This window comes from Haemaphysalis longicornis, unplaced genomic scaffold (assembly GCF_048455015.1).
Source record: "Haemaphysalis longicornis isolate Haplotype H1 unplaced genomic scaffold, Haemaphysalis longicornis Haplotype H1 scaffold_9, whole genome shotgun sequence".
Taxonomy (NCBI): Eukaryota; Metazoa; Arthropoda; class Arachnida; order Ixodida; family Ixodidae; genus Haemaphysalis; species Haemaphysalis longicornis.
In genome coordinates this window covers 90,001,439-90,021,108 of record NW_027526460.1, presented here as the reverse complement: position 1 = coordinate 90,021,108, position 19,670 = coordinate 90,001,439, and the positions used below count along the sequence as shown (strand labels likewise).

General features: G+C 45.7%; 1 protein-coding gene across 1 annotated transcript in view; it reads left to right on the top strand.

The window, feature by feature from the left end:
* LOC144152905 (glutamate receptor ionotropic, kainate 2-like) overlaps nucleotides 1-19,670 on the top strand; it is a 397,026-nt gene that overhangs the window by 320,245 nt on the left and 57,111 nt on the right. The window contains exon 8 of the mRNA XM_077684459.1: nucleotides 3,745-3,849. Within this exon, the coding sequence (XP_077540585.1) occupies nucleotides 3,745-3,849 (105 nt within the window). The remainder of the gene's footprint in view (nucleotides 1-3,744; nucleotides 3,850-19,670) is intronic.

Genomic DNA, 19,670 nt, shown 5'->3' with positions numbered 1-19,670 from the left:
TGCAAGCCTGGCCGACGCCGGGTGCTCCGCACGAGGCGCATGCTCACGGTCACTCAGTCTTTTTTCTTGGTATGCTAACGCTATACGGTGGAACTAAAGAGCAAACAGCACTGCTCTTAAAAAAAGGTGGCGCTGAAACTCCCTTTTCCAGCAAAGCTGTATACCTCTATCCCCAAACAGTTTTATCTCCGTGAGCCAAAACGACAAGGCCTAAGAAGCCGAGCGCATACGTCAGGCTAATCAGGCATACAGCATAGAGCTCAGTCTTCGTTTAGGACAACCACGACACAACATAGAAACCGCATTAGGGGTAATTAGGCACCTGTGAACACTGCGACCCCCCCCCCCCCATGTGTTCCTGGTAAAGGTTATGTTGGCAGATTATCTTTGAAGGCTAGGCAGGACTAGTGTTACCAAATAGAGCAGTTCTTGTCCAAGACGCCGAGTGCATGCGTAAGGCTAGGCAGTACCCAGCATTTACCGCATCTCTGGACACACTTCTGGTGGTGAAATGCTGTTACACGCGTTATCTTGGATTCGCATTCGTAACGACGTCAGTCACGCGGAGCTGCAGAGCAGGGAGAACAAGCTAAGCCTACCAGAGTTGACTGACTAAAACCCGTAAACAACAAAATGGCGGCACCCATAAACCAATGCAGTGTAAACAAATGCCACGTAATTCGAACTGACCTATGACCATTGCGGCTGCGCGGAACAGTAGGACAACCGAGTGCCGATACTCTGTACTACTATCAAGTGTGACACTAGATGAGTGCAAGCGACAAGCCCGCCGAGACGACGAGAAACATTTCATACCCTCCTCCATCACCATTTTTAGTTGACAACAGCTTCGTTCGACATCCACGTTCGCAGGGCGGGATTGCGACCGATTTTTGTAGAAGTTTCTAATATAGCGCGCAGCCTCATGTGCGGGTTAAGTGTAGGACTCTTTTTCCCTCGTATAGTTGTGCCGTCAACTGCGCTTCAAGGAATCGTTCTCAGTAATGGCGTGGAAAATTGTGATATTTTATTTTACCAACAACAGACAATTTGTGCGCTCCGGAAAAGATGGCTTGATCGCGTAGTCTGTTGCCGACGCAGCCTTTTCTAGCGTATATTTGTAACAACTAATTCAATGCGTGGGCTTGATTGGAAGAACACTGCGAGACCTACTTGTGCACTTGTCTTCTGACCTAAATGTTTCTAACGTTACTGGTGTGCTAAACAATATTGACATATAAGCACCCTGCCACCGTTTAGCGGTAGTATATGCACCCTGCCATCCTCCAACTATCCAGTGGTAGTGGTAACAACACTTTGTCTTCCCGTTCGATACTAGATTTCTTATTGCGGAAGATTCATTTAGATGTGAGCGTTCCGATTCTCGAACTTACATGCCGCTAGCGGCTTTTTCCCACTTTCAAAAAAAAAAAAAAAAAAAACCTTTTGCCAAAGTTTAGTTGACCCCGAATATCCACAGATTACTAGCCAGAGAATATTGCGAAATTAAAGGCGGTTCTAACACGCGAATACAACTATTGTGCCTCTAAATGCGCACTCTCCTTGGTTTAATGTAAGTGGGCATTATTATTTGAGTTTTGTTTTGTTTTTCCCGCAGAAGTCGAAACGAGCCGTTCGCGGCGGCCTTTATTTTGGCACATTTTTCTTGGGGAGGACAGAGCAGAACCTAGTAGCTGGTATGAGGTGCGTTAGTTTTATTTATTTATTTATTTATTTATTTATTTATTTATTTATTTATTTATTTATTTATTGAATACTGCCAGCCTGAGAGCCAGGCCTTAGTCAGGAGTGGGAATACAAGTTTACATTCACAAGGACGCGATAGTTGACTGGATACATATTAATAAAAGACAGAAAAAAAATAATAACATGAAACACCTTGACAATGTTTGTCAAAGAAAAAAAAATAAGACAAAACAAAACACGACAGAGGAAGCGCATACCTGCACAGAATTTTACGCACATGACACCTTAACGCACCACTGCAGAAAATTGGGCCGATACCAGCTATTGGCAACTAGAAAACCACGGTAGGATGACGAAATTTGCCACACAAAGAATAAATTGAAAAAAAAAAGTATTCGGAGACAAACGTTTACACATCGCTGAAGAAAAGAAAAAAAACGACAACAATGTTCACATAAAAGAGGACACGATACGCGCACAACTGTTTTGAAAGTCACGTTTACAGATAAGCGATCACAACGGCACAGAGAACATGAAATTCAGATGCAGTGATCTCACCAGTATGAAATATACCCTTAAGGGGAAGAACTAAAACGAGAACAATGAGAGGGCAACTTAAATTGAGAGGTTTTTCATGAACATTTCCACAGTAGGGCATTCGACCGTACTCTGAGGTAGGGAATTCCAACTAGTGACTGTTCGAGGAAAGAAAGAATATTTAAATACGTTTGTGCGACAAGAAAAATCCGCGACTTTGTTCGCGTGATATGAACCCGTTGGTTGGCATTGCGAAGTAAACAAAATTAAACTCGAGTACATAGCAGCCTCTATTCTATATCGGTTTCATCACACTTGGAACAAGCCTGGTTTGGTCAGGTTTTTTTTTTGAAAGAGCATTACTTAATTTGAAATGCGAGGTGCATTAATTGATATCACGCCATAAACTGATTGGTTGCGATTGATTTATTGCGGGGTTTAACGCACCTGGCCAATGAGGCGCGGCGTAGTGTAGGGCTCCGGATTAATTTTGACCACCTGGTGATCTTTAACGAGTGCAAAAATCTCGGCGCACGGGCGTTTTTCCTTTTTGCCTCCATCGTAGCAGCAGCCAACGCGTCCGGGTTCGAACCCGCGTCCTTGGACTCATCAGCACAAATGCCATAGCCACTGAGAAACCGCGTCGGCTCGTCATGTCATGAATCTTAAAAACTACGTTAATACTGACTTACAAAAACAAATGACAATGTTAAGGACCATTTTTTTTTCTTGGCCTTTTTGATTGTGAAAGAAAGATACAGGTGGAAGCTAATGTGTCTGCTGTGAAAGACGCGTTTCAGCAGCGATAATTGTTGTAGCGAACAATTTATTGCGAACAATGAAATTCGACACCAATTGGCCATTTAGTAACTCGTTTATCTGTAATTAAGTCTATTATCTTGTGACCAATCTTGAGCTGTTGTAACGCTAGTCTAGATAGGGTAACCTATTGTAGACAAGAGAAAAGAAGAAAGTTTGAAATGGAATTTTATCATGGCGTGAGATATAACCACCTGTTGGGTATGTGTACGTATCGCATGCTCTGAAGAGAGCGATCAACTTTCATGAATATACGAGCCGGCCTGGTTGGAATGGGTGCATCTTGACAAAATAGGTCACACGTAGGAGGGCAAGAAAGGAAACACAGACAGGCGCTTCTAAAGACTGATATTTTGATGTTGATGAACTGAAATTTTAAGGTTTTGATGAATTCCCGCATAAAACTTCACCACCCCTCGAGAGAGCCTGCAACACCGCAATTATTATCTGATGATTACCCGTATTTATCACTTTGTCTCTTGTTTTTCTGGGCATGTTTTTCCGGTGAGAACTTGTCGCAGAGACGTTATCTAGTGTTTTAAGATGTTGTCAGCCCACAATGACTGTGCCTCCCGGATACAAGTGGCCCTTTCATTTCTTTTAACTATTACACCACTTACGGCAAGGTCTCAATCCTCCGGGGGATGCAAGTCGGGCTAACAGCGCCTTTTTGGTTTTCAGCTCACTCTGCAGGGGCTGACCGGAGAGATCAGCTTCGACCCACAAGGATTCCGGTCATCTTTTAGCCTGGACATCATGACCCTCAAGAGTGAAGGGCTGCAGAAGGTAAGAACGGCACTCCCGCGTTTCGTTTGGCCTGAAAAAGGAGGTAAGGAAGAACGTTCTAGAAGTGTGACTATGGTCGTATTAATATCACGAAGTAATTAACATCATGCTTTTGGGCTAGTTTCGTTCTTCAGGCTGCAGCTCGGACAGCCGCGTTAGAATATGCGAAGGGGGAAGTGATTAGAATGAGTAACTGCCCAGAACTACAGATGATTTGGCTACGTATTAACATTCGGATTTCACACGCTTTTCCGCCAAAACAAGAAAAAGCGAAAAACAGCCTAATTAGAAGACCAGCGTCGTGGTCCCGGGCCCACACACAGAAAACGGCCTAATGGTAAATCCACGTTCTTCTATGCGTCTTATATGAATAGATATATTAATTGCGAATGCATTATATGTCCATGAAACCAAAAACCTGGTGTTGCTCACATCTTATGGCTGGCATAAGTCTACGGGTAACTTAACATTCATTCATTCATTCATTCATTCATTCATTCATTCAGCTTTATTCACTTTTATTTTACATAGTTTTTTCTCTGGTCTTCCTGAGCACCGAATGCTTGTTGGCTTTCCAGGCAGTTGGTGTAAACATACACAAAAGAGAATAAGCACACTCTCAAGTTTGAACATGAAAAATACTTCTTACTCGAAAATCACATAGCAGAATTATGCATTGCAATACAATATAAAGAGCAATAACGTACTTGTGGACAGCACAAATGTATTCCACTCTTCACCCATATGAGTTACCTGATACACAATATTAGCGAATTTCCTTAAACATTTTCCTCCGTGTTTTTATATCATACAAATCGTTTCGGAGAGCATTAAAAAAACAGACAGCAGACAACCCCTCAGCCCTCATTGGTGCAGTGTATTAACAGCGAAGCTATTTAGCAAATCCTAATTCTTTGTGTCCGCAGTTAAAAATACGAAGAAAATGCCGAGCCCGCAAACGTGAGCGGGGGCTTCGCGGCTACCGCCAGGCAGTTAACAAAACCAAGAAAATGCCCAGCGTTCGTGTGCGCCTGCCTTGCGACGACCGCCCAGCGCCCCAGTCCAAGTTTGTCGAGCCAAGCATACCCACTTACAGATATTGGGCAAGATTGCAGCGACCTCCCGGCAGTTAAAAAACCAAGGAAATGCAGAGCGCTCGTGTGTGCGCGCTTCGCAACGACCACCCAGCGTCCCTGGCGCAAGTTTTTCAAGCCAAGCATACCCACTCAGGGATATTGGCCAAGGTTGACCAAAATAAAGAACTCCAGCGTTCGCCGTAATCGGGGCAACACTTGCTCGAAACGAGAAAGACACGTCATTGCGTACACCCCTGCAAGGCAATGTCCAACGATTTTCACTTCGAAAACAATTCAAAGGAACTCACACTTATGGCAACAATGATGGAGTAAAGATCGTTGCGGCAGCGAAGAAGCAGCTAATGGGCTGCAATCGTGCTCTTAAACCTTGGTGATGGCCGTGAAGGTTGCGTGGAGCTTCGCTACCTCCAAGTCTTACGCTCTTGTGTGGGCTTCCTTCATTTTTTTTTCTTCTGAACCAATTAGCAGATTTGCAGGAGCGGAGTCCATACAGGGTCGTGGTGTACTCCCGACCCCAGTTTCGCAGTCGAGGTTGACAGTGCTTCCATCAAACTGTGTGCAGTGATAACTCGTATTTACTGGCACGGAAGGGACGCTATCCTTTCCGAAATATTGACGGCCTGTTCGGCGACAGCTGTTCAAGCAGGCAAGCTAATGCAGATGAAAGGGAGCCGCCGTATAGCTCCAAAACTTCAGTTACTTCCCTCCTTTTTTTTCCCCTAGAGATGGGTTGGGAAGCACTGTATCCCAGGTTGTGCAGCAGATTGTATTGATGCAGTGTCAGCTGCGCACTGACTGAGTCGCAACTGGAACAGTCCTTCGCGAGTTAGGCCTAACTGAAATCCTAACATCGGTCAATGTCCGGGACGTCACCGACCGCGCGACTCGATGCCTACATCCGCACACCGGATATCCAGCGCGACCGCGCCGGATGCAAAGACTGCTCCATAGATAAGCCTCGTACTCTCAATTACGACAGTTCGCAAACACCGATGCATAGGCTACGATTTTTGGAGCTGCGGTCCCCTCGCTGTCGTCGCTCAGTCGGCATTGCGGGGAGAACACAGTGCACGGCTTTGGATGACGATATTTGCTCCGGCGGTGACGTGCTTTCTTCTTTGCTTGAAACCAAAAATAACTGCGGCTGCTGAAAGTTCTACGGGGTTGTCCTGCTGCAGACAGTCGATTGCAAGTAGGGGCCAAGATGTCTATGAGCGCGGTGCAGTGTGTCCGTGGGACCTGTGGGCGCCTGAAACATCAGTCAGCAGTCCTTTTAAAGTGAACCTTTCTATACCTCAGTGATTGCGCTGATGGCCAAGCAAAATGCACTGCAGGAGAGCCAACGTCACACAATGGGTTTCACAGAGGGTACATCAATCATACACCACGTAACATAACTATAGGATGTTTTGCACACCTCACGGACCTTTCGGACTGCGCAAAATATAGTTTGGGAGTACACACGGTTTGTGATGATGATAAAATACACTCTCTGAGCACAGTTGGACTTCTGGCTTTGTACTTTGGCAGTGTGCGGTTTGACTTTGGCTTTAGACAATGGCTGAGTTTGGATTTTGGGCTTTGGGAGAGAGGACTTTGGACTTCGGTTTCGACTCATGTTGCATGGATAAATCTTCGAGTTTTAACTATCTTTCTCTCAAGAAAGGTGCTTTGATTCTTATTGTGAAATTTTCTGCTTCTCCTAGGCAGCGTTCATGTAGCGTAGCAGGGTTCACGTGTAAATTTAAAAATGTGACGCCGTGTTAGGGCATCAGTGCAGCTCATTTTGTATGCCCCGCCAACATCGCCGGGAGGAGGAGGACCATGTAGTGTGTGTAGAAGCCGGTACTGTAGTGTAGTTTAGTAGTGTAGTGTAGCAACCAGCTGTGTAGAAACCTTCAAGTTTGTTACTGTTTCTCATTCAGTTGACAATAAATGCACTAATAATCTGATCAATTTCAACACGCAAACAAAATCTTGAAGTCTGAATTCAGGCAAACACATGAATTCTTGCAGATATTCCGCGCACATTCTTTCAAAGAAATCACGACACTGCCACCCCAGATGTGGGAGAACACCCCCTCCTCGGGTGGATTCGATATCTCTGTGCGTTATTCCATTCAAAAAGGGGTTCGAGAGTAGGCGACATAGAGTGGTCAGCTCGGGTATACAGCACAACAGTGCACGTGCACACCTAACGATGATTGGGTGTACACTGCAGATCGTCCTGTGTGTGCGTGCTGGGAGGAGGGGGTGGCAGATTTGGCGCCCCCACTCGCGCTCTGCGCCTTCCCCGAAATTTCGATTCCCACTCTCGCTAAAACAGTCCGATCGAAAACGCCCCCGGGCAAAGGGACAATGTCTGGCCGCTGTTTGCCGGTATTTGAAGGCTGCTATACCGATGCGCTGATCTATTGAGCGTAAATCTGATATTTCTATTTGTTTTTTTACTGGCATTGTTTTTTCTCCAGAAGTACAAGAAATAAGCTAAGCAGGGTTAACCTTTGACGAATGGATAGTGGGATTTGGATTTGGGACTGCGAAAGAAATCCCTCGCTTTATCTAAATCCTACCGACGATTTGAACGGCAGTCAAGATGCGCTCAGTTTTCATTCCTGTTAAAAAGTTTGCATTCGAACAATTGTTCAGTGTTTGCGCCACACTGCCGGTCAGTTCAATTGGGTGCAACGCCCGTCTAGCGATTCGATACAGAGTCAGCCCAGAGCGATATTTTAGGACTTCTCGTGTAGCTTGCGCAAGCGCATTAGCAGCGTTATTGGTCAGCAAAGAAATAAACGCTAGAATCAGTAAAAAAAGAAACATCGTGTCAGAATAGGTAGCAAAAGAGGCTTGGGTTCTTTTAAACGCGTACGGTCTGATTAGAAGCTTCTGATTGGCCACCGCTTTGTCTGGCGACATAGCTATAATCAAATACTGACCGTAAGAGTCGACAGCGAATCTCGACAAGGTTTTGCAACCTTTAATTATTCAGCCCCAGACAAGGATCTAACAGGGCTTCATTTGGAAAGAAAAAGCTTTGAAGCAGACGTAAGTTACGAAACCTGTGAAACGAAGCGTCGTTTTGGAACAATGTTGGCATTTCAAATCCCTGCACGAGACAATGCCGAATTCATTAAATGATAAAGCTGTACCCACTGCAATAGAAAACGCCCTATTACCTGCCGTTTCGATAAAATAGCTAAGTTTGAAATAGCGTAGAAGTAAAGGAGAAAAAAAATAAATTCAAGATACACTTCTCTCTTTTTGGAGTCGTCGGGCTTTTTTTCCTCTTTATTCGGCTCCACCTCGATCAGACGAGTGCGACGATTCCTTAAGATGAGCTTTAGCGTGAGTTTTTATGCGCATGCGCGAGGGCAATTAACCAGGCTCATTATTCTCCTTATGGACACTGAAGGCCCCAAACGAGGACTAAAATGAGTTTTTCAAAACGTCTTTGTTCTGCTTGCAAAAACAGGCTTCCAAGTAGTAAGGGCAATCCTTCAATGAGCAGGCTGCCCTCTTTTGCGCTTCCAATCTCACTAATTAAGTCTTGCCGCTACGAAGCGAATTGGTGGGTTGCAGATGCTATCAACCAGAGAGCCTTGTTCTTGATTCGATGCTTTTACAAGAACCATCCAGCTTCTAGAACCTCAGACTTAGCATTCGCGTGATTATATTTTGTGTGGCTAAAGAACAACTTCACAGATGAAGCAGCTCCAATTAACCAACTTGAATCAGGCTGACCTGGCTAACGCCACTGGCTTCAAGAGGCAGCGAATAAATTAAACGGTTCGGTCATTTCCAAATTTGCATAGGGGAACAGCCCACGCGTATGTATTTACCGCTTAATACTTTACTCGAAGGCGATTTTCGAACGTGATCATTCTCGAACGTTTTCCTAAAGTGTTCCATTTATGCATACAAAAATGGGCAAAGTTCCTCTGGGTGCAGCCGAAATGTTTTTTTTTTCAGCTTAAATAGAAGGGGACTGGATGAGACCAAGGCGACTTCGCTATTTACAGCAATTTAAGAAACCCCGTGCCTACAAATATCCCTCCTTCAACTGCTTATACTGTATGCATCTGGTTGAAGTGGATTACAAAAAGTTTTTTTTTGAAGTTGATTCGTACGAGAAAAAGTACTGCGAAAGTTTTGTCACGAGCAGGAGACTCGCAGATTAGCATCGTTTTGGCTTATGCAACCGGGTACCGTTTGCCAATATCCTGGGTTAGGTTTGAGCGCTGCAGGACTTAAGTATATTCTGCGAGATCCGAACTAGCTCAAAGTAGATCAGGCGCATTGAGACACTACGCGGGAAGGATTAATGCACCTCTGAAGTTACGCTTATATTGGGGCGAACAATTCTATTCTTGCAGAATCTTCTACAGCGCACTGGAAGCGAGCTCTAATTCGCCGCCGAAGTGAACTTTAAACCGTCTCCAGCGTTCTTCATGCGTGGCTGCTCCCGTCCCGTATATATAGACCTTTTCAACTTCTTCGTCGTTGGAGCTGCCATTTTTAAGTGTAATGCACTTCTTAAGCGACCCTGAACCTGCGTCCACCGGCGATGTCCGCGCACGTGGAGATGGGCGCGCGCAGCCTGGCCGCTGACATGGCACATACCCACGTGGGGGATTGGCCAGGAATCTCCTCGTCTTTCTTGGCAACGGGGGGAGATGGGCGCGCGCTGCCTGGCCGCTGACATGGCACATACCCACGTGGGGGATTGGCCAAGAATCGGGCGTGAGAAGGGCTAATGCACCTGCTTAAAGGAGTACTGACACGAAATTTCAAAGCTGAGATCCGCTCTAGCAATCAAGTACAACGACAACACAAATAGGTGTCTGTGAATAAATGCATCTTTCTTTCTTTGTAGTTGTGTGTGTGTGTGTGTGTGATCTCTCTTTCGCGAACATTACCGAACCGCACAAATTCAACTCGTGCATTCGCACTTTCACATTCTTCCCCTCGGGGAAATGCGGGGAATTTTTTATCAGTGGGCTGTGCAAGCGGCCCGATAATTGGCGCAGTCGACAGGAATGTTTAACTGCGCATGCGCAACACAGCCCATGGCATGTCCTGATCTTATGAAAGATTAACGAATGAAAAGGTTCATAGCCTTACACTTCAATAGCACAGTTGCGCATTTTAGGGCGCAGCCCTTCGGCGCCAGGTACCGCGGTTTGGCGTCGGCGGCGTCAATGCACGCGTAACCAAGTGAGCGAACGAGGAAACGAAAGCAGAAAGAAAACGGAGAGGAGCGTCTGGCGAATGTGTGAGGGGGAGGACGGCACGCGCTGGAATGGCGTAATTTGTCGCACTACCTCCCTCTAACACTTTCGCCATGCGTCGCCGCTGGAGAGCGGCTTCCTTCTCACTCTTTCGCCGTGGCTCCTCCTCCATTTGTGGCTCATTCTAACATCGTGACGTTTGCGCGGGGAGGTACAAGCACGTTTCGCAACAACATGCTCGGCGGCAGCGAAGCGCTGCGAAATAACGACAGAGTAGCGCGCTCCACCCTGCGTTGCGCTGTGATATGCGCTGTGACCGAGAAGGCTGCAGTTCGCGCTGCGCACAAATTTTGCATTAGTAAGTATGGTAATCGTCAGTGCTTTTCTTTTGGCATCACCACTGAACCGCAACCGATTGCAGTGAATCACCTTCGCTGTTAAGTGGGTCGGAAGTGATAGCTTTAGGAGTTTTGATGAACACCCGATTGATTCATTGATTTATTGATTGATTGTGTGGTTTAAGCGTCAATGCAACGTAGACGATGAGGCGCGCCGTAGTGGAGGGCTCCGGATTAATTTTGACCACCTGGGGAATCTTTAGCGTGCGCCGAAATCTCGTACACACGGGCGTTTTTGCTTTTCGTCTACATCAGAAAAGCGGATGCCACGGCCGCGAATCGAACCCACTACCGCGACCTCGTGACGAACACCTGAAAGGAAGCGGGACGGCACAGGAGTGGTGGTTAGAGGCATAATCACAAAACTGATATACGGAATGAAAAATATGCAAAGGTTATCACACCTTTTGCCTGATGGTGTCTAATCAATCAATCAATCAATCAATCAATCAATCAATCAATCAATCAATCAATCAATCAATCAATCAATCAATCAATCAAAGGGTTACGACTCAGAGCATGTACAGCCTCCATTTTTAAGGCGAAGCTTTTAGCTCTCTGTGTTTAAGGGAACGTGTTGCGAGGTACAGGAAATTGTGAGGTACAGTAAATAGGAGCGCGAGCGGGGGAGCACACGCGCTGTGAAAAGTATACTGGAGCACCGGAGGACTATAAGCAGCTGTCGCAAGCGCAATACGAGCCTTCACCTTGACAGGTTAAGGGACCGAGGTGGGCGAGCAGCTGGCTCCTGGAGATGGCGGGTGAGTGTCATGAACTTGGAAGGGTGCTGTCCTGGGGGCTGCTGAAGTTGTGTCGGGTGCGACGACAATGTTCATCATAAAGTTCTACAACCGATCAGAAGCAGGTCCAATTAGGCGTTCGCCTTCACATTGTTAGATAGCTCTAAGCAACCTTAACTTCTCAACGTGAGCTGTGTTTGGTGTGATTGGCTTGACGCGTAAAACCACCTAGCCAAATTGACGAGGCACCTACCTTGCACGCGTGACGTGCATATTTATCCACTGTTAGTTTGCTTTACTGCTACAGTAAAATAGCTGGAGAAGTAGGGGCAAGTGTCAAAGAACGCTCTACCGGGGCGTTCAGTGTCCACTGTCTCCTGCCGCTTGTTTGTTTTGCATTGTTCTGGTTTAGCTGGATACAGAATAGCAGCAGACGCGCACTGAAATCACCGGCGACCATCTAACAGTGACTTAAAGTAAATTCACAAAACATATCTGAACGCACTTACCATCGAGGCATCTACTTACCACATAGTAAATATATGGTCTAAAAAACTGGAAGTTGCGTTCGAATGTGTTGCGTAACAGGTGACATCGGACATTTTCCCATGGACTGCCGAGATCGTGCGACAGAGCGGTTAGCTTTGCTTTAAAAAATTAGAAGGAGAGCCGCTCCGCATGCCTCTTTGGATCATTTCATTTTCCGTAAAGGCCACTGGACCACAAGGAGAGTCATTTTGCGCTTGATCCTCTGGTTTTTAAGGGACGGAAGCCTCAGTGACTCCTGGTGATTTCCCGTGCATAGCGGAAAAACGGTGCTGATCGGGGAAGCAACTGCCGCCATACGACGCATGGCCAGGTCCATCCGTGAATAAACATAACCACCACCACCCCCACATGTTGGGAAGGCCGTCCACTGGTCTGTCGCTAACGAAACATTACGAGTGAGGCATATGACACAATGTGGGAGATAACACAGATACAAAAAAAAAAAAAAAGGTTTCTAGGGATACTTAAGTCTGCTTACGTGCTTCGATGAAGAAAGCCTGGTGTACTATTTTGACGGGTACCTTCTACACGGCGGCATAGCATACACGCTATTTTACCGTCTTTCATCGGTTTTAAGGCCCACTAACTGATCCTAATATGCTTTAATTTGCCATAATCGATTATATCTCTCCTTATTCCGAACTCAATCTATCCTATTCCCGGGGAATTTATTTCATCCCTCGTAAATTGGTCTTAATAAATATTATTCACCTTAATCCTTCCTAATCCGCTATAGTAGCATAATAATACCCCTTACTGAACAATTATTAATTACTTTGGAATAATTATTTATATCGTATGCACGCTGGCAGGCCTTAATTCGCTTGCGGCCTTTTTTGTGCGTTTGTACCGTTCGTGTCGACGCCGGGGTCAATCGAAGTCAACCTTCCAACGAGACATATAATGCTTTCGCCATAATAACGACACTGCGGGTGCTAACGCTTATGTCCAGCACTTGAGGAGTACATAAAATGGACGCTTACGTGGTCAGCTTGTAACCCATGCCCCGGTGTGAGAATTGTGCAACATATTTATATAAAAAATGTTCCCTTCACCCCGAGTTGTGGACGCGGTGCTAGCTACCACACCCAAGCATAGGTTACCATTACATTGACCTACATACCGGAGAAAGTGGAGGAAAGCAAAGCACATAGCTGCCGATTTGGTACGGCATCAGACGTGTATTCTGAAGGTCGTGGGCTCGAGTACGATACGAGGAGCGTGTTTTGACTCCTTTATTTATTTATTTATTTATTTATTTATTTATTTATTTATTTATTTTCCAGTTATAAAGGTACAGTCGCGCTCACTATGACCTAAGGGCACACGCATGCAACTCACTCGTATCTGCTGACGGGATCTCCTAGACCCCAGTGCAGGAGGTGCGGAGAGGCCCTATCCGTAGTGCACATACTAATAACGAGCAAGGCACTTCACACAACACGACACAAACACTTCAGAGAATTCTACAGACAACATATCCCCCTACATCCATCGCTGTTTCTTGGTGACGATGCCATGGTTTCCGTGAAACGTGTGTTTGAGTACTTGTCAGACGTGAAGTTTTTAAACCTCATCTCCTATCACGCATAATCAAATCTGGCCCTATACACCAGTCATCACCATTGCAGTTAATAGTTTTATTGTCATTTTGGCTATAGTAGCCGCTATTTTCTTTTAGATACTTTTGTTTGGCGCTCTTTGCCCCAGCTGGCCTTGCGCCAGAAAACTCTAACCATCATCATCATCACTATAACCTACACCGCTCATTAGTATTCAGACGATTATATCGGCAAAACAATGACTATGGCCATATACGTTAGGATAAGGCCTGATTCATTAGGACATTATGCTCCTAATGCGCACTTGGTCTTTACCCCGGGTGCCAGACAAAGGTTCCACAAAGCGGTGAATACTAATGAGCGATGTAGGTCATAGTGAGCGCGACTGTACTTCAACACGGTAAAGGGATTCTTCTCTAATGACTTCCTTGGCGTTGCAGACTGCTGGGTTTTCCTTCGGTGTTTCCATTCTGTGTTTATTCATTGAGCTCCTCATTTCGAAATTCTGTTTCCCCATATATGGTCACGAAGTGAAGACAAAGACGACGAAGCTGTGCTCGTGGTGCGTTGTGTTGCTGGGTGCTCTGATGGCCGACTTCATGTAAATATAGCGCTTGGCATTCAGTCATTGTTCCGGTCATCCGTCCTGCCGTCGCGTAACATTTCGGGGGAGGGAGCGCTTTGCATCCCCAAAGCGCGGCACCCTAGCTTCGCCACTCTCGGCTCCTCATACGTATTCCTGAGGGTTCCTGAATTGCTTCTGCTCGACCCAGCCCCGGAGCATAGTGGACACGTCCATGTCCCCAGCCCCCAGTCCCTAGCCGATGACCTGCCGCGACCAGGTTAGAAGGGACACGCCGGGACCAGTACTTACGACGCTGCCGCTTCTCCGCCTAGTACACCAACACATCTCCAAAGACGTCCACCGTTTCTCAGCTGCATTGGCGGGCATCACTGTTTGTGCGGGCATCACTGTTTGTGTGTTCATTGAGCTCGTCTCCTTCATCCGCGGCGGCATGGACTTCCTCGCTGTTTATAATCATCTCATTTTCATTTTCTACGCACTCGCCCATCCACCGCGCCCTCGACCTGGGCGGTCGCCGTCGACGAAGAAGCCATGTCACGAAGAGAAGATAAAGACGACGAAGCTGTGTGCGCCGCGCGTGGCATTGCTAAGGGCTGTGATGGCCAACATCGCGTATATATATCGCTTTGCATTGAACCATTTTTCCATTAATTCGTCCTGCCGCCACTTAACAGTATATGTTGTGAGACCCTTGAGCAATAACGAGTGAACAAAAATGTTTATTTGACAGGGGCAACGTGCTCCGAACACCTATACAAGAAGCAGTGATGGTGATGTATGTATGTATATATATATTGAGAGAGGAAAGCAGGAAAGCAGGCCTAATGCAGGGCGGTGTTTATTCCGGCGGTCGTTACTCAGCAGCCAGCCGAACCAGCCAACTCCGATGATGATTACGATCGCGTGAGCCCAGTGATACGATGATGACACCAAACTATGCGTGGGCGAGACGATGCTGATGATAGTGTGTTTGGACACAATAGGGAGAATGACCACTCAAGCAATCAATGTGAAGACAGCGCTCACAATATATATATATATATATATATATATATATATATATATATATATATATATATATATATATATATATATATATATATATATATATATGTAGTAAGGAAATGAGGGGCTTCTCGAGGAAATACAGAAAGATAGGTCAGCAGTCTACACCGCCAAAGGAGGCATAGGGGTGCGGTTAGGCTCTTTTCTTTTCAACTACGGTTAATGAGGTAAACATTTTTTTTAAATATACAGAAGAAAGAAAGAAAGAAAAACACGCGCCCAGAGTGGGGACCGAACCCACGCCTTTCGATTACATGTCGAATGCCTTACCAATTCGGCTATCTGGGCGACTGTGTTCTCCTTCACATTCTGGGCTATTATATTTACTAGAAGTGTATCTGACGCTTGAGGGTGGTAGCCAGCGTCACTCTGACTACACGGGGAGAAGGGGACCTTCTTTTCCACCCCCGGGGCGTGACTCGAAAGTCTACAGCCTGTCATGAGCGGGTAACTGGCGGGAAACCCTCTTATGCTACCTAGGCATCAAGGCTGCCAGAACCGAGACCCTCGCTACGCTTTCGCTGTATATTTCTGTATATTTTAGTATATTTAAAAAAAATGTTTATCTCATTAACCGTAGTTGAAAAGAAAAGAGCCTAACCGCACCCCTATGCCTCCTTTGGCGTTGTAGACTGCTGACCTATCTTTCTGTATATATATATATATATATATATATATATATATATATATATATATATATATATATATATATATATATATATATATATATATATATATATAAAATAAAAATTCGTACACACGGCAACAACAATCAAAACGGAGTTTACATGTTTTCTCAGGTGCGGGCAACGGGACTTGCGTTCATCAGAGTACGGTTACTCTAATAAAGGCAAGTCCCGTTGCCGCTATGTAAATCACCCTTTTGTTGTTCTCTAGTGTCTCCAACTGTTAGCTGATACCATTACTGTATATATATATATATATATATATATATATATATATATATATATATATATATATATATATATCGCGTGTTCTGCGGAACCACGCACCCACCCATCATCTGTCCGGCAAGGGGTGAAAGGATGACAAGTACGTTGCGTCGTTTATTCCGTTCAAAAGCATCGATCATATCGCGTTCGCTCTTTTGGCTGTGTTTCACGGGGGGCCATTTTCATTAAACAGAGGGCTGCCGCTATATGCGTGTCGAACAGCACGCAACTGCGCATCCCATGTCGATGTTGACGGCGCTCGGAGCTCCCCTGTTTTATCATCCCTTCAACGCCTCGTTTATCTGATGCAAACTTTCCGACGTCAAAAAAAAGTTTGCGTACACGACTTGTTTTGAACTCCCCGCGAACTTCGCGATGTTGCAGGTCATGCATGGGTGAACTCTCAGCTTGATGCTGCCGCCCAAAATTGGGTTGCCATGGGAATTCAGCACGCCGAGCGCGGAATTAATGCACACCCACAATGACCGATGAAACCAGATTACTCGACATGTCTAAACAATCATCGTAAACAAAGGCCCATCTCCCCGCGAGGGGGACCCGAGTAAATGCGTCGCATAGGGGGTGGGTGTATTGCGTTAACGTTTAGTGTTTGGGGAGTTGGTGGTAGTGAATGCGTTGTATCAGCAGCTTCTTGACGTAGTTTGAATGAGTCAAGGATATAAGGCGCGTTCGTAGCCTTTCATTCTGTGTCGGTTTTGTGGCGCAGTGGGAAGAGCACCATGTACCTCGCGTTCCGCCCACAGGTAGTGAATGCGTTGTATCAGCAGCTTCTTGACGTAGTTTGAATGAGCCAAGGATATAAGGCGCGTTCGTAGCCTTCCATTCTGTGTCGGCTTTGTGGCGCAGTGGGTAGAGCACCATGTGTCTTGCGTTCCGCCCGCAGTGTCGTGGGATAGAAACCAGGCGCCGGTAAGTATTATTTTTTTATATAGTGTAGGGGGAGGGGTGCGGACCTGTTGTTGAGAGCGAGGAGGGTAGCGTGATGCGGGAGAGGAGGAGTGGGGGAGAGGGCGCACCTGGAACGGATGTTGCGGACGCCGAGGCACGCCGACAACGCCGGGTGACATTGTGAGCTAAAGAAATGCTCTGCATTCAAAAGCAGCTCTTATTGCAAGACAACAGCTAACATATACAGGAATAGTCGCAAAAAAATTAGAAATAAAATTGTGCAGAAATTCAGGGAACTGTCTACTAACGCGAAGTATTCGTATGCCGCTTGGGTAAAGAGCGAGTACTTTACAGCCGGAAATGTCTCTGAGTAGCAAAACAAGTTATATTATTTCATTATTTTTGTTCCGTTTTTTTCTTTTCGCCAATGATGCAAATTTATGTCAGTATAGAGGTGAAGCCCCTATACTTCGCTAATTACGTTTTTTTTTCTTCGAAGATGCAAGGTGTAATGCAGGTTTGGTCCGTTTAGGCTATTTTTATTCGTACTGTTAGCGTCTTCCACAGGCTATTTCGTTTATTCCTAGGTTTCGGGGGGATGTGTGTAAGGTTCATATTCTTTATTTTGTCAGAGAATTTTTTGGGAACGATTTGTTTTTCCTATTTGTTGGATTTTGTTTTTCAAACTTCTTTCGCACCAATTATCGCCAGCTCCGCTATTATAACGATTAAAAGTATTACTTCCGTCAAATCTGTATTTCTGTTTGAATGCAGGGCGTTACACGGTCCTGCCTGTGGGTATACTCGGCAAAGAATGCTACGAATCAAAGGACCGATAATTGGGCTAGTGGGTTCTGCTCAGAGCAGAAAAAACGGAGACTGCCTTTTCTTCGATTGTGTTGCTTCGCTGGGTGATTGGATTTTTTTATTTACGTTTTGTCGTTGCTATTCAGCAAGAAATGCGGGTAGAAGGGCAGAGCGTACACGACGTATCGACATAACAAAACATCGCTAAAGGCAGGCTCATGGCTGGTCGGCGAAAGTGCGCTCTGGGCCTGTCGCACACAAAATAAGGAGCACTGTGTCGGCAGATCCGTGGTTAAGAAGGACGTTGGGCGCAGTTTTAGTGAAAAAAGTTGCCTTCAACAAAATATATCAAACCTACTTCATGCTATCATAATCAAAAGGAGACAAGCAAAATGGTCCAAAAACATAGAAGGAAGGGAGAGGGAATTTTTAACCGTACGAAACAGGTCAACCGCCCCCAATTCTGGACTGAATATTTCAAATAAACAAGACTGTCGTATGGAACTTTTTTCTTAGTTCGCGTTAAGACGAACCGACGCACTCGGATGCACAACAAACATGGCTTATGTTACATTCCTAGAACTGCCACCTCGCGGTACATTTCGGTAACTTCGCAATGCTCCTCATTCCCTACTTCATGCCTCCCCAAGACCAGATTCATAGAAATTCCACAATCTGATTTGCGCATTTTGACATCACTGGCCAGATAAATTTTACATTCTTATATAAAGCGTAAGGGACAGTACATGCCCTTACTCCGTACTTCAGCCCACACGTCGCACTTCTCTTCCTCGTTTAATCCTGCTGTGGTGACAATGTTTAGCGTTTTTTGACCCCACCTTTGGTAGTATACATATCGCTACCGGCAGTGCAACCGCTGCGCCTTTGAGGTGCGAGTCAGAACGCGCTATCACGTTAGTCTTGGAAGACGCCACAAATTCCGTTGGTTGTTCACTTCTCATGCGAAACCAGGCAGGTGAGAGGCTACACGTGTGGAAACACGCTAAAGAATACACTGCTGCGGAAAGAGCGACGTACAATGCGCATCGAAGTGGTACCGCTAGAGTTCTGTAGTTTTCTGCCAACTACACCTACCGAAATCTTGGAGGTGTCTTGTTACACGTTTTTTGGGAGAACTTAGGCGAACAGGACTCAGGAATTAATAGTACTAGCGAATATTAAGACAGGGACAAAGCTAAAGAGGAGAGAAAACACAAGCTAGACGAGACGAAACTCACGCTGGTTGTTCCCTGTTTCTGTGGCATCAGTTCAGTTCAAGTCTAGCGTGTGTTTCGTCTCCTCTTTAGCTTTGTCCCTGTCCTAATGTTCGCTAGTACGATGAATTCCGTAGTCAGTGACCAACTCGCCCAACTTAGCGCTTTAGTCGCACAGGACTCCATCGCACGCATAACGATCGCGGTTTTGTTTAAGCTACTAGGACAACCTTGAATGCCGAATCACCCCGTATTGAGATAGACTTACCCTTCTACTCTAAATTCCTTCTTCCCTCGAGCCTCCAGTCGAGGAGCCCCTTGAAAGCGATTTTCTCACGTAAAAGCATTGCTATATCCTCCACTCAGCCGAGATAAGGTAACACATGAAGTGGAGGGGAAACTCAGAATACGGCCCTAAGGGACAAATTGTCGATAAAATGGTCGACAAAATGGTCAAATGGTCGAAATGATCGACAAATGGTGTTAAATAGGACCGCACGTCTTGCTTTCGCGGAAGTTCGGCGCCGTCACAGGCTTCGGCCTTCAACCGCACTGTATAAGAAAAGGACACATGTATTAACTGCGATGCTCGGGTAATAGAATCATTGCATTTATTTCGGTTTCCAGGAGGTGGCACAAATAACTGGCGTGAGGAATTTTGGCAGGTTTTCTTAACACCTCATTTCAGTGAAGAATTAAGATAATACAAA